Source organism: Chiloscyllium plagiosum, unplaced genomic scaffold (genome assembly GCF_037043375.1).
Source record: "Chiloscyllium plagiosum isolate Xiang-an unplaced genomic scaffold, Cpla_swu_hap1 HiC_scaffold_2, whole genome shotgun sequence".
Classification (NCBI taxonomy): Eukaryota; Metazoa; Chordata; class Chondrichthyes; order Orectolobiformes; family Hemiscylliidae; genus Chiloscyllium; species Chiloscyllium plagiosum.
Window position 1 is genome coordinate 20,263,754 of NW_028270140.1, and position 16,120 is coordinate 20,279,873.

At 41.1% G+C, this 16,120-nt stretch overlaps 1 protein-coding gene across 1 annotated transcript in view; it reads left to right on the top strand.

The window, feature by feature from the left end:
- Positions 1–11,926, top strand: part of ak3 (adenylate kinase 3) — a 34,702-nt gene extending 22,776 nt beyond the window's left edge. The window contains exons 4-5 of the mRNA XM_043720857.2: positions 6,144–6,262; positions 9,508–11,926. Coding sequence (XP_043576792.2) covers positions 6,144–6,262; positions 9,508–9,607 — 219 coding nt within the window. The 3' untranslated portion in view covers positions 9,608–11,926. The remainder of the gene's footprint in view (positions 1–6,143; positions 6,263–9,507) is intronic.
- The last annotated feature ends 4,194 nt before the right edge of the window (positions 11,927–16,120 follow it).

Below are 16,120 nucleotides of genomic sequence, written 5' to 3' on the forward strand. Positions count from 1 at the left end.
CTCTGTACAGCGGAAGTATAACACCTAATGCTATTTACTTTGAATTCTAGTCCCTTTAATTTACAGTTCACTGTGGGCGGCACGGTGGCACAGTGGTTAGCACTGCTGCCTCACAGCGCCAGAGACCCGGGTTCAATTCCCGCCTCAGGCGACTAACTGTGTGGAGTTTGCACGTTCTCCCCGTGTCTGCGTGGGTTTCCTCCGGATGCTCCGGTTTCCTCCCACAGTCACAAAGATGCGCAGGATCAGGTGAATTGGCCATAATATAAATTGCCTGTAGTGTTAGGTTAGGGGTATGGGCGGGTCGGTGTGGACTTGTTGGGCCGAAGGGCCTGTTTTCAACTGTAATGTAATGTAATCTAATCTAAACTCTCTCAAAAAGCAGTTAAGCAATTTGGATTTTATTGGATAGTAAATATAGGTTAAAGTATCCTCTAGATGGGGAGAGGCTGAGAGATCCATGTTAGAAATCCCAAATGTACTGAACAGGTATAGACGTAACTCAAATGGGCAATGGAATGTTGACCCTTGTCTCCTAGGGACTATAATTCAAAGGAGTGGGAAGATAGATTTCCATATTTATGGCATGTTTCATAACTGCAAGGCACTTCAAGGTGCTTTACAACACGTGATAACTTTGTTTGAAGTTTACTAATTTTTTGATGTACAAGAAATGAAAGATCACCTGATTTGGCTGAGGGATAAATATTGGCCATGGCATTGAGAGGAACTCCGCATTCTTGTTTGAATAGCGTCGTGGAATCTTACCTACCCTGTTGAGTGCAAATGAGCCTCAGATTTAAAAAAAGCTCACCTGAAAGACGAATATTACTACTCGTGCAATATCCCCATAGCTTCCTCATCCAAGGGTGACACCTATTGTTTTATACAGAGAAAAGTTTAAATTAATCTGTCAAACATGTTGAAAACTAAGTATTGGATCCCGCAAACTGGAAATTCAGAAACTGGTGTAAAGCATCAAAGGAATCACAGAAGTACATGGGCAGGGCCTGGACCAGGGGAGAAAAGACAGAATCAAGGGGGGGGGGGGGAAGAGATGAGTTTTGTGGGGCAGGAGCAGGCTGAAGCAGTGGGTCTGCCCGGGAAATCCTGTTTGTGGACTTCCAGGAGGTAGAAGTGAGTAGTGTGGGGCTGGGATCTATCAGCTTGGAGGCAGTGGGGGGTGGGGAGATCATCAGAATTTCCAGTCTGCACCCTCCAGTCACCACCTCTTTTCCTGAAAAAGGGCTTATGCCCGAAACGTCGATTCTCCTGTTCCCTGGATGCTGCCTGACCTGCTGCGCTTTTCCAGCAACACATTTTCAGCTCTGATCTCCAGCATCTGCAGACCTCACTTTCACCTCTTTACCATGGACATGCAATCCCTTAACACATCAATCACACACCAGGATGGTCTCAGGACTCTCCACGTCTTCCTGGCGCAAAGGCCTGAACCATCTCCACCCTAACCCCACTCTGCTCCACTTGGCTGAGCTCATCCCTGAAAAATTTCTCTTCTAATTCCTCTCATTTTCTGCAGGTCACAGGGTGGCCATGGTCCCATATGGGCCCAGCTACGCCTGCTTCGTGGGGGTATGTGGAACATACCTTGTTCCAGATCTATTTTGGCCCCCACCTACGGTTCTTCTTCCAAGATATTGATGATATCATTGGTGTTGCTTCCCTGTCTCATCCGGAATTGAAAAAGTTAATCGATTTCGCTTCCAATTTCCACCCCGCTCTCGCTTTCACCTGGTCTATCTCTGACTCCTCCCTTGCCTTCCTCGACATCTCTCTTTCAATTTCTGGGAATAGACTGGTCACAAATGTTCCATTATAAACCCTCTGACTGTCTCAGCTCCTTGGACACTGCATCCTCACCCTGCATTCTGTAAAGACTCCATTCCATTCTCCCAGTTCCTCAGTCTCCGTCGCATATGTTCCAATGAGGCCAGTTTCAACAAGGGAGCCTCCAGACTGTCCACCAGCTTGCTCAACCGAGGATACTCCAGCACTGTTGTCGACAGTTGCCAGATGCAACCTATCTCCTGCACTTCCACCCTTACCCTCTCTCCCTTGTCCTTACCTACCATCCCACCAATATGCACAGCCAGAAGATCAATTGCCACAATTTCTGGCACCTCCAACAAGATGCCACCACCAGACACCTACTCCCCTCCCCTTCTCTCCGTCCTCCGCGGGGACTGCTCCCTCCATAATACCCTGGTGCACTTTTCCTTCACTCCCAACCCCAACCCCAACGCATCCCACTTAGCCTCACGGCACCTTCCCCTGCAACTGCCGAAGGTGTAACACCTGCCCATTTACCTCCTTCCTCCTCCGAATCCAAGGGCCTCGAGCATACCAGCAGGGTGAAGCAGCACTTTACCTACACTTCTCATAATCTAGTTTAAGCATTCGTTGTTCACAATGTAGTCTCCTCTGCTGGGTGACCACGTCACAGAAAATCTACATTCTGCCTGCAAAAAAGACCTTGAGCTTCAGTTACCTGCCACTTCAACACCATTTCTATCAACATTTCTGTCTCAGGTTTTCTGTCGTACTCCAGTGAAGCACAGTGCAAGCTGGAAGAACAACACCTTTATTTTCCACGTGGGGACCCTGCAGCCCTCTGGATATTGAGTTCAGTAATTTTAGGGCCTGAACTCTGATATCCTAGCCCCCTACCACACCAGGCCTTGTTATTACATAGTCTGCCATTACGCACTACCTTCTGTTAGCCACTGACAGTCACCATTAACAGCCATTTGTCCTCCCAGCCAGATCATTATCCAGTCCTTTATTTGTCCAACTGTTCTTCTCTCTGTTTGGGCTCTATCCCCATTTATTGTTTACTCCTTACCCCCTCCTCCTACCCTATCTTATGCATACAAAGTGACATTTTCCTAGCTACCATCATTCTACTTACAGAAAGTTGGGTGGGGGGTGAAGGGAAGGTTGCAGAGAAAGGGAGGGAGAAAGAGAGTACACATAACCCTTTTGAAAGTGACTGAACAAGTTTCATAGGCTATTAGAAAAGCACGTGGGATCCTTGAATAAGGCTAAGTTGTAATGATCATTTATAAAACATAGATTAGGCCTCAGCTGACATATTGTTTAGTTTTGGGCACCACATTTTAGGAAGGACATAAGAGCTTGGGTATATCACAGGAGATTTGCTAGAATAGTACCAAGGACAAGGGAATTCAGATATATGGAGAGGATAGAGAAATATGAGTTAGCAGAAAAGATTAAAGAGAGATCAAATAGAGGTGATCAAAATTATTTGATAGAATAAGTAATGAGAAACTTGCTTTGCATCAGTGTTCATTGAGGAGAGGAACATGATGAATGTTGAGATTAGAGATAGAAGTTTGATCACGTTGACTTAAGTAGGAATGATGTGTTGGGTTAGACCCGAGGTTATTAAGGTGGACAAATCCCCAGGACCAGATGGACTCTATCCCAGGTTTCTGAGGGAGGCAAGAGAGGAAATAGCTGAAGCCCTGACAGATATATTTGTGGCATCCTTAAACACAGGTGAGCTGCTGGAGGTCTGGAGGTTGCTCATGTTGTCCCCCTGTACAAGAAGGGTAGTAGGGATATTCCGGGTAACTAAAGACCAGTGAACCTGACGTCGGTGGTGGGAACATTGCTGGAGAAGGTACTGAGGGATAAAATCTATTTATATTTGGAAAAGAATGGGCTTATCAGTGATAGGCAACATGGTTTTGTGTGGGGGAGATTGTGCCTTACCAACTTGAGAGAGTTCTTTGAGTCAGTGACCAAGTTGATAGATGAAGGAAGGGCTGTTGATGTCATATACATGGATTTTAGTAAGGTGTTTGATAAGGTTCCCAATGGTAAACTAATAAAGAAAGTGAAGTCACATGGTGTGCAGGGTGTTCTAGCTAGGAGGATAAAGAACTGGTTGAGCAACAGGAGACAGAGAGTAGTAGTTGAAGGGAGTTTCTCGAAATGGAGAAAAGTGACCAGTGGTGTTCCACAGGGATCAATGTTGGGGCTACTGTTGTTTGTGGTATACATAAATGATCTGGAAGAGGGCACTGTTGGTATGATCAGCAAGTTTGCAGATGACACAAAGATTGCTGGAGTAGCAGAAAGCATAGGGGACTGTCCGAGAATACAGGAGAATATAGATAGACCGGAGAGTTGGGCGGAGAAGTGGCAGATGGAGTTCAATCCAGGCAAATGTGAGGTGATGCATTTTGGGAATTCTAATTCTAGAGCAAATTATACAGTAAACGGAAGAGCCTTGGGAAAAGTTGTTGAGCAGAGAGATCTCGGAGTTCAGGTCCATTGTGCCCTGAAGGTTGCACAGGTGGATAGAGTGGTCAAAAACGCATATAGTATGCTTGCCTTCATTGGACAGGGTATGGAGTATAAGAGCTGGAAAGTCATGTTAAAATTGTACAAGACATTGGTTCGACTGCATTTTGACTACTGTGTACAGTTCTGGTCGCCACATTATCAAAAGGATGTGGACGCTTTGGAGAAGGTGTAGAGAAGGTTTACGAGGATGTTGCCTGGTATGGAAGGTGCTAGCTATAAAGAGAGGTTGAGTAGGTTAGGATTGTTTTCATTAGAAAAAAGGAGATTGAATGTGGACCTGATTGAGGTCTACAAAATCATTAAGTGTACAGACAGGGTAGATAGAGATAAGCTTTTTTCCAAGGTGAAGGATTCAATCGTGAGAAGTCACGCTTTCAAGGTGAGAGATTGAAGGGGGATACACATAGCAAGTACTTTACACAGAGGGTGGTAGGTGCCTGGAACGCGTTGCCAGCAGAGGTAGTAGAGGCAGGCACAGTAGATTCATTTAAGATGCATCTGGACAGCTGCACGAGTCAGTGGGGAGCAGAGGAATACAGATGCTTAGAAATTGGGCGACAGATTTAGACAGTAGATTTGGATCGGCTTAGGCTTGGAGGACCAAAGGGCCTGTTCCTGGGCTGTAACTTTGTTTTTTGTTCTTTCTTAAACTGTTTCCAGTGACATGTGGTTTGGTAACAGTGGAATACAGATTTAAGGTGATTGGCCAGAGAAACTGAGCTGACCTGAGGATCCACATTCTAAACAAATGAATCGTGATTTGAGATGCAGTTCCTGAAAAGATATTGGAGATAGATTCAATAGTAACTTTCAAAAACGAATTGGATAAATATTTGAAAGTATAAAAATCACAGTCAGTTATGGTTAATTTAGTAGTTCTATCAAACAGTTCAGAAGTCACACGACACCAGGTCATAGTCACTTTAACTGACAAAGGAGCAGCACTCCGAAAGCTTGTGATTTCAAATAAACCTGATGGACTATAACCTGGTGTTGTATGACTTCTGACCTTCTCTACCCCAGTACAACACCAGCACTTCCACAGTAAATCAAATAGTTGGCATAGGCACAATGTTCTGAATAGCAGCCTCCTATGCAGTTCCATTTCATAAAATTCTTCAGAGTTACATTCTTTGTTTTTGTCATCTATAGAGATCTGTGACTTTTTAAAACCTCCCTACGTTTGTATTCATTTCCTAGTAAGCATGGAAGCCTGTAACCTGATCTCAAAAATGGCTCTCATAATAGTCCTCTACCCCATTGTATCATTAAACACATCAACAGTTCTACCTGAATGGAAGATTTATTAGCTATCCTTAACCCCCAAATCTCTTACAACATAGAAATAATGGACAATCAATAACTGTTTACAATCTAATACATCCTTTGGGACTTTGTGAGATTCAAATCTTACACCTTCTTCCCAGTAAGACAGTCTCTAAGCTTTCCTTTGATCTTGAACAATCAAAGCCATCTAACATGCAGATTGTAGAACTTGTCACATAGCTCTCCTCACTTATTCTGAATTTAAAGCTATAGTCCCAGAATATTATAACCTTACAAAACTCCTAATTGTAACAATTTCAAACAGTTCATTTCAGAAACTGTCTTGTGCAATCACCTGCTGTAGCCACATGATGTATTATTAATGTACCTGGGAACATGCTTGTGGTATGGCATGTAACTTGGTAAGAGTGTTCTTCTAAGGGGGAAATGTTTACTGTTGGCGGGCAGTCAGGATGAAAATCTGAACTATTTTGTCTTTCCTGATTCTGTATTATTTAATAAAGGGACTTGATGATCTCACTGGTGAACCTTTGATTCAGCGTAATGATGACAAACCAGAAACTGTCACTTTGAGACTCCAGGCATATGAAGAACTAACGCAGCCTGTTTTGGAATACTATCGGTAAGTGGTGAAATTCTCTTATAGTGTGAACAATGAAAAGCTGAACTCCTTGTAAATTATGCCCCTTGGGTATTCATGAGATGGAATAGTTCAGAATAAGAGCAATTTTAAAAAAACACAGACATTTGTAAATTTTGTACATATTCAACAGGAAAGAAATGGTTGAGAGGTCAGAGTGTCATTTGTGGAACAGAAGTAGGCCTTTTAGCCCATTAAGTCCCTGCCTGCTCTCCGCAGAGCAACCCAGTCAGCCCCTCATCCCTGCATCTTCACCATAAATTTGCAATTTATTTGTCTAAGTACACAACAAATTTCCTTCTTTGGTTGATTCCCCATCCACCAACCTTGTAAGCAGAGAACTCTAGCTCAATAACACTCTTTTCTAAAAGAAAATCTTTCTCACACTCCCCCTGCGTCTATTGCCCACAATGTTGAATTGGTTTCCTCTAGTCCTTTTACAATCCGTTGTTTGGAAGAACTTTCCCTTATCTACCTTATTTAAAGCCATCATAATCAGTTTGTTCATTTTGACCAATTCACCCCATTGTTGTTTGCGTCAGGGACTACAAAGCTAGCCTTTCCAGGCTAATGCTGTAATTAAAACCACTTGACCCTGAAGCCATTCAATTCTATAAGCCCAAATTTTCTTAGCTCACCTTTTAGCTTGATGAAGATCCTGATGAAAGGTTCCAACCTGAAACTTCAACGCCCCTGCTCCTCTGATGCTGTTTGACCTGCTGTGCTTTTCCTAGCTCCACACTTTACCCACTGTTGACTCTTCAGCATCTCCAGTTCTCACTACCTCTAAGGTGTTACCTTGTCAAATGCCTTCATAAAATTAACCTCGACAGCATTGCATTCCACTTACCAACATTCTCTGTTACTTCACCAAAATATTTAATTAAGATAGTTGAGCACAATCTGCCTATTACAAATGAGTGATAGAGCGTACAGGGTTGAGAGCATGAAAACTGGCCCTTGGTCCATGCCACCCAGTTTTCACAATTTAAACTAGTCCCATTTGCCTACATTTGGTCCACATCCCTCCATGCCTATCCCATCCACATACCTGTCTAAATGTTTCTTAAATGACAAAATTGTACTCCGTTCCACCACTACCTCTGGCAGCCTGTTCCAGACACTCAGCACCCTCTGTATGAAAAAAATTGTCTCTCTGGACCCTTTTATATCTCTTTCCCCTCTCATCTTAAAATCCATGTCCTCTCGTTTTAGACTCTCTCTATCACGGGGAAAAGCTGTCTGCTTTCTATCTTACCTGTGCCTCTCATGATTTTATGTACCTCCTATAGGGTCACCTGAGTCTCCTACGCTCCAAGGGAAAAAGTCCTGTCCCAGCCCATCCGATCTCTCCTTATAACCCAGACCTTTCAGTCTGGGTAGCATCCTAGTAAATCTTTTCTGCACTGTTTCTAGTTTAATAATCTTTCTATAGTAGGACGACCAGAACTACATGCAGTACTCTAAATGTGGATTCATTAATGTCTTGTACAGCTGCAACATGATGTCCCATCTCCTGTGCTGTGATGCTCTCTTGATGAAAGCTGCCATTCTAAAAACTGTCTTCGCTGCCGGGTCTACTTGTGACTCTTATTTTTAAGGAGCTTACTTTGAGCTATGAACCGGTACCTTTAGATCTGTTTGTTCTATTACACTCCCCAGGGTCTGACCGTGGACTTGCAAATCCTGCTGTGGTTTGCCTTACCAAAATACCTTGCATTTGCCTAAATTAAACTCCATCTGCCATTCCTCAGCCCACTGGCCCAGTTGATTAAGATCAAATCACCCGAGTCTTCCTTGCTGCAGGGGGTACAGGCCTACTTAAGATCTGTACTGACTTGCCTTGATTAACTCAAACTTCAAGTACCTGTTGACTTTATTTTTTCCAAGATTTAAGATCAAAAATTCTTCTACTAATAGCAAACTAACTGGCTGTAGTCCTCGGACTCTCTTTGCCTTGTTCTTGAAGAATATTTGCCACTGTCCAATCTTTTGGCATTTCCCTTTATCTGAGAAGCTTGAAAGATCAAAGCAAATCCTTCCACTATCTCTCTCTCCCCACCATAAGACATAGGAGTGGAAGGAAGGCCATTCGGCCCATCGAATCCACTCCACCATTTAATCATGGCTGATGGGCATTTCATCTTCACTTATCCACACTCTCCCCGTAGCCCTTAATTCCTTGCGAGAAATCTCTGCCTTGAAGACACCCAACGTCCCAGCCTCTACTGCGCTCCACGGCAATGCATTCCACAGGCCCACCACTCTCTGGCTGAAGAAATGTCTCCTCATTTCCGTTCTAAATTGACCCCATATAATTTTAAGGCTGTGCCTACGGGTCCTAGTCTCCCCGCCTAACAGCAACAACTTCCCAGTGTCTACCCTTTCTAAGCCATGCATTATCTTGTAAGTTTCTATTAGATCTCCCTTCAACCTTCTAAACTCTAATGAATACAATTCCAGGATCCTCAGCCGTTCATCGTATGTTAGGCCTACCATTCCAGGGATCATCCGTGTGAATCTCCGCTGGATATGCTCCAGTGCCAGTATGTCCTTCCTGAGGTGTGAGGCCCAAAATTGGACACAGTATTCTAAATGGGGTAACTAGAGCTTTATAAAGTCTCAGAAGCACGTTGCTGCTTTTATATTCCAACCCTTCACATCCTCCAGCCACCTAAGCATGTGGCTTAACTGTCCTGTGCAAAACTTTTCCAAGATTTGAAAGCTTTCCCTTTCAAATTTTACACTATCCATTGCCTCCACTTTCTTCACTTAGGTCAGTATTTTGTCAGGTTCCTCAACCTTGGTAAATAAAGATTTGCCATTATCTAGCACTTCTCATTACCGTAAACTACTTTGAAGTGACTCCCTGTTGCAGGTACATCGCCTGGCTGTCAGAATGAACACAGCAAAATACACAAATGGCATTGTTATAATGGCCAAGGTAACTTTGCTTTTTGAGATGTTAGATCAATATTGGTCAGGACATGAAACTAAATCCCCAGCTTGTCAACATAGTATGAAGGGATCAATTATTTGCACTAGAGTATGCATCTCCGGCATTTGAAGACAGTGCAGAACCCCTTCAGTACTGTGAAGTGCCAATCTTTAATTTTATACTCAAATTCACGAGTGGGAGTTTAATCTGGCTCACTTAGAATTATACCAACTGAACTACAGTCTATTTTCTGTGACTGTGAATGAAAGATAATTTTTGTGTTTTATAGGAATAAAGGCATTTTAGAAGTCTTTTCGGGAACAGAAACCAACAAGATTTGGCCTCATGTGCAGGCTTTCCTCAGCAAGAAGATACCAACACTTTCTTAAAGAGTGCAGCTGTAAAAAGATAGCAGAGAACCTGGTAGCACCTTGACCGGTCATCTCACCAGCTCCAGAAGGGAGAAAATTTGAAATGGTTTTTTGATTGCAGTCTTAAAAAAAAAATTGATTGTGGATTTTTAAAATGAGTATTTCTCAGAAATACAAATTTAGTTTTCAAAAAAGGTTTTAAATTTTTCATGTCTGACTGGAGTAAACCAGCAAAACTTTCTTAATTGAGAACTGCGAAAGGTTTGTTTACATAGCTGATCATTTGATGTACTATTGATTCTATTTTAAATGACCAATACTTGACATGATTAATTAAAACCCAGTTGGAAGGGCATCCTCTGAATGGTTAACCAGAAACATTTGAATTTGGCACTTTTCCAAATGAGAGAGGAAGAGAAGAAATAAATCTTTACATGTGGTCACATTGATACCTGAGGGCAGCAAGTTATTCAGTTGATTGAAAGTGAGGCAAGTTACTCTCCAGCAGTTGACCAATTCATTTGTGCTTTCTGATTTCACTTCTGTGGAAGTTATAAACTGAAATCTGATATAGGACAGAAAATCATGTTCTTGGTCACTCAGAGGTGTCCTCAATCATGTCCAGTAGCATAGCTCCCTTTGTTGAGTGGATGTACTGTACTTGTGTGACTGACCATACCAGATTAGCCCAGTGGCAAGGGGAACTGATTTTCACACTTTGCATATAAACAATCGATGCATAGGAGGGTGCAGTGGAGTAAGGAAGGGGAAACTGTTAACCCTCACTTATCTGTGAAGGATTTTCAGTATTTTAAATTTTATTTTCAAACTCTTGTACATGCAGTGTTTTTTCTTGAGTACAAAAAATACTTAAGGTGCAGCTGGAACCTGTGTTCTTTTTAAAATGGAGAAACCAGCATTACAAAGTGTGTTTTTGTACTTGGACAATTAAATCTAAATGTACATAACAAAGTTTTACTCTGAACAACCTTTTTAAAATTTTAGAATTGTATAAAAAATGTTTTAGATGAAAGTAAGTCACTAATCTTGTTCTTGGTAAATTACATTTCATGGGAAGAAATAGTGAGATCTGTATTATTGAATTGTGCTAACTGCCTAACTCCATAGCCTTGATATAAGCATAAAAAAATTGATGTTTCGAAGGAAGGCAGCTTGTGAGTGGCCTCCTCCAGCTAATTTACACGCAGCATTTTAGGCAAGGTGGTAACTAAGCAACCAATCTAGCTTGTTTCGGTGTCCTCCCAAGCTTTGAACTATCTTCACAGTTCCAGTCTCCTATCACAGCAGGAAATCTGAAGCCAGTGAAAAGTACTTTACAAAACACAATGGTTATGGGGCCTTCTGTCTTACATGTAAATGAAATGTCACATCTTGTGCTGAGTCTGGTGATTTTGGCTCTGATGCTTCCTCCTGCTATATGCTGCTCCCCTATTGTAAGCAAGAACACACATTTTATAGGTGTCTATTTTTTGAGTAGCCCAGGAATATCCAGAATGAGCGTAACCACAGGACCATGTATTCAGAGATGCAAGTTTTATTGTGGAATGTAAAACATTTCTGGACTTTTTTGACATACAAAAGTATGTTGTTTGTGCTTTATGCTGCAATATTTTAATTTTGGTAAGTATTTCAATTTTTGACCTGGTTTTTCTCTTGCAAAAAATATTTAAGTTTTCAACATCCTCTGTTCCATAAAGCCTGGACTCAACAAAGTCGATCAATTTTCCTCTTAAATTTTAATTGGCCAGCATCCCCAGTTTTGAGGGAAGAGTACTCCAAAATGTTTTCATCCGTGTGTGAGAGCTTTACTTAATTAGTTAATCCATTTAGAATAAAATCAAGATAAGGCCCCTTACTCTGGGTTCTGCAACCAGAAGAAATAATTCTGGTGCATTTGCCCTGTCTTTCAAATCCTTCTATCATCCACGTTCTACTTGTTTTGCAGTAATGAACATGCTATCTCATTGATTGTCTCACTGTGCAATTTTCTATCTTCATTGACAAGAATATTTCACTTTCGCTACTAATGAGTACTATTCAAATTCCATCTTTTATCAAGAAAGCAAGGTAGAGGCTAAACATTGAAAGATGCATAATTCAAAGAAAAATCAACATTTTTAAGCATTACTAACATAGAAGGAATCTTGGTCTTCACTGGTTAGATATAGGAACCTTTGTTCTCAAATATCCTTTTTCATATAAATGATTTTTAAAGAGTTAAATAAAATAATTAGTCAAACTAAGTTACTATCAGATTCTATGTCATGACTAAATGTTTATGTACAATAGATCAATAAAATCAAAAAGGCATCTCAATTATTTGATCTTTGATTTTTGTGTATGTCTCTCATTGTTACAGTAGGTTGTTTACAGTGCACGCAAAAATAGTTCAGGGCTATTAGTAATTTGGTATCAGGATTGAAGCAAATAATACTGCTCATTCATGAAATACTTTTGAAGTGGATTAATGTATTATATAAGTGGCTGCAGTCTTTTTTTGATAACCAGTTTTTTTTGAGAAACAAAAACAGAAATTGCTGGGAAAAGTTCAACAGGTCTGGCTGCACCTGTGGAGAGAAATCAGAGTTAATATTTTGGATCCAGTGACCATTGCTCAGAAATAGTTCTTTCAGTTTTTATTTATTTCTCTTTGAGACGTTGATATGACAGATCAATATTAGCCAGGGCTAGACTCTCCAGCGGTCCTGAAGGGTGCTGTACTGTTAGTGCAAGCTTTGATTATTATGCTTTGATTACATTATTGGAATGTAAATTTAATCAGGATATAAGAAAGTGATCCTATCTGAACGACAGTTTATTTAGACCAACTTCGCTGGAGCATGTTTGTGACACATCTTTAAAGATTGGAGGACAACTTGAAACATGGATACTACTTTCAGCAGATTCTGAAGGCATGTATTAGATTACAATCCAGTGTGCAAACAGGCCCTTCGGCCCAACAAGTCCACACCGACCCGCTGAAGCGCAACCCACCCATACCCCTACATTTACCCCTTACCTAACACTATGGGCAATTTAGCATGGCCAATTCACCTGACCTGCACATCTTTGGACTGTGGGAGGAAACCGGAGCACCCGGAGGAAACCCACACAGACACAGGGAGAATGTGCAAACTCCACACAGTCGGTCGCCTGAGGCGGGAATTGAACTCGGATCCTTGGTGCTGTGAGGCAGCAGTGCTAACCACTGTGCCACTGTGCTGCCCATATTCTGAGATGCAGATGGTTAATTATAATAGCTATTGGTAATTCAACTGAAGAAAACAAGTACTTAAAAAAAATGTTGTGATGCTACAATTGAAATTAATCCTGGCCAAATGAGAGGATAAGATCAAGTGTCGGCCAAGACAGATTGTAAACAGTATTAGGAACATGTAGAAGACTTTTCAAAGACATCTAAGTTTAAAAAAAAATTAAGTAAAAGCAAAATGACTGACAAAAGCAGTAGAAAAAGTAACAAGTCAAATTATGGTGAGCACCTTCAAGGTTTTCAAGTAGACAAAAATATAAATTTTACACAAGTTTTGGTATAATTTTGTCATTCCTAGCATATTAAAATAGTCTAAAAATATGGAATTTGAAAATGAATAATTGGCTATTCCTTGTCCCTTGTTTCCCTTGAGGTGGTGGCTTCCTCCTTGAACCACTGCAATCTGTTTGATGAAGTTACTTCCATTGTTAGATTGGAAATTTCAAGACTTTAACCCAGTGATAATAAAAAAAAGCCAAGTTAAAAATCACACAACACCAGGTTATAGTCCAACAGGTTTAATTGGAAGCACACTAGCTTTCGGAGCACCGCTCCTTCATCAGGTGATAGTGGAGGACACTATTCTAAGGCACAGAATTTATAGCAAAAGTTTACAGTGTGATGTAACTGAAATTATACATTGAAAAATACCTTGATATGTCTGTTGAGTCTTTCATCTGTTCGAATACCATGATAGTTTCACTTCTTTCATTGTAAATCACAAAACATGTTTTTAAAAGTTGCATTCTCGGGTTAACTGTAACAATTGGTGTTAGCTAGACAATATGTTGAACACATTTTTAAAAACAAGTAGATGAAAGACCCAACAATCAAGGTATTTTTCAATGTATAATTTCAGTTACATCACACTGTAAACTTTTGCTATAAATTCTGTGCCTTAGAATAGTGTCCTCCACTATCACCTGATGAAGGAGCGGTGCTCCGAAAGCTAATGTGCTTCCAATTAAACCTGTTGGACTATAACCTGGTGTTGTGTGATTTATTAACTTTGTACACCCCAGTCCAATACCGGCATCTCCAAATCATGAGAAAAAGCCAGGGGTTCAAGTCAGGATGGTGTGTAACTTGATTCATGTCCCTATTAATTATATGCTGCAGGTGATTAAATATGCAGGTTTGGGGAATACCGAAGGTTTGATGAATCTGCATACTGCCTCCTATGGATAGTAAACACTGCAATTACAGTGCACCAATGATGGGAGAATGTTTAAGCCAGGGGATGCACAGCCAGAACATCCATCTGCTGGTTTTCTTTCCTTACATTTCACTTCCTGTCTGCATAATACTGTTGTTTTGATTTTAACATTCCCTTAATCCTGACCTTTTGTTGATGCCACTTCTGCCTTGTGCCACTATTAAAGTTCTAAATTGGAGGAAGGTCAGAGTTCACAATATTAGGCAATAACTTTCACCTGTTGGGGGAGGTTATTCACTGATAAAGGGACAGTTGTGAAGTGGGACGCCTTTAAAAATGAGATAACGAGAGCTCAGAGACTATACGTTCCTGTTAGTCTGAAGGCTGGTAGGTGTAGGGAATACTGGATGACTAGAGAAATTGATGGTCTGATGAAGAAAGAGGAGGCAAATGTCATGTAGACAGTCGGGATGGAGTGAATCCCGAGAAAATTACAAAGGCAAGAGGAGGGAAATCAGGAGGACAAAAAGGAGGCATGAGATAGATTTGGAAAATAGAGTCAAGGAGAAGCCAAAGGGCTTCTGTAAATACATTGAGCAAAAATGTAACTCGGGAGAGAATAGGACCCCTTAAGATCAATGTGGCTGTCTATGTGTGGAACTGCAGGACATGGGTAAGATACTAAATGAACATTTTGTCTCAGTATTTACTATGGAGAAGAACATGGAATTTAGGGAAGTTGGGGAAATAGTGATGTCTTGAAAGGAGTTCATATTACAGAAGAGGTGGTGGTGGATCTTAAAACACAAAGGTAGATAAATCTCCAAGACTTGATCAAGTGTTTCCCAACTTTATGGGAGGCTAGGGAAGAGATGGCTGGGGCTCTTGCTGAGATATTTGTATTATCATCAGCCACAGGTGAGGTGTCAGAAGACTGTGGTTGGTTAATATAGTGTCATTGTTTAAGAAAGGCTGTAAAGAAAAGCCAGGGGAAGCTAGCCAAGTGAATATAAAATTGACTTGTAACTTTTTGGACTGGAAACCTGGGACTAGTGGTGTTCCACAAGAATTGACGCTAGGTCCACTGCTTTTCGTCATTTATATCAAAGATTTAGATGTGAATACAGTGTATCATTAGCAAGTTTGCAGACGACACAAATGTGTTGTAATGGATAGTTAAGATCATCTCAGAGTACAACTAGACTTTGATCAGGTGAGTCAGGGAGTGGCAGATAGAGTTTAATTTAAATTTGATGTGTTTTATTTTGGTAAGGCAAACCAGGGCAGGACTTGTAGTTAATAGTAGGGCCCTGGGGAGTGTTGCTGAACACAGACACCGAGGGGTGTAGAGTTTCTTGAAAGTGGAGTCACAGGTATAAAAGGTGGTGAAGGCGGCATTTAGTATGCTTGCCTTCATTGCTCAGAACATTGGGTATAGGAGTCACAAAGTCATCTTGCAGCTGTACAGGACATTGGTGAGATTACTTTTAGATTACTGCATATAATTCTGGTCACCCTGACAAGGTGCAGAAAAGATTTGTAAGGATGCTTTCACAGGTAAAGGGCTTTGTCCATCGGGATAGGCTGAATAGGCTGGGGCTTTTTCCTGGAGCACGGAAGCCAAGGGGTGACCTTATAAAGGTTTAGAAAATCATGAGGGGCATGGATAGAATAACTAGCCAAAGTCTTTTCCCAAACCTAGAGGGCATAGGTTTAAGGGAAATTGGGCAAGATTTAAAAAGGACCTGAGGGCTAATATTTTTAGAGGGTGGTGGATGTATAGAACAAGCTGCCAGAGGAAGTAGTGGAGGCAGGTACAATTATGACATTTAAAAGCTATCTGAATGGGTATATGAACAGGAATGGTTTCTAGAGATAAGTACTAAATGGAATCAGATCAGATTGGTATGTCTGATTTACATAGACGAGTAGCACTAAAGGGTCTGTTTCCATGCTGTATGAATCTAGCACTCGATGTTGAGAATTAGATGTAATGTGTTCAGCTGTGGCTCCCTCTATTGTCTGAATTGAGAATCTCATTTATTGCCATGTGGTTCTCCAATTGAAGAGGAGTGTTTTGGAA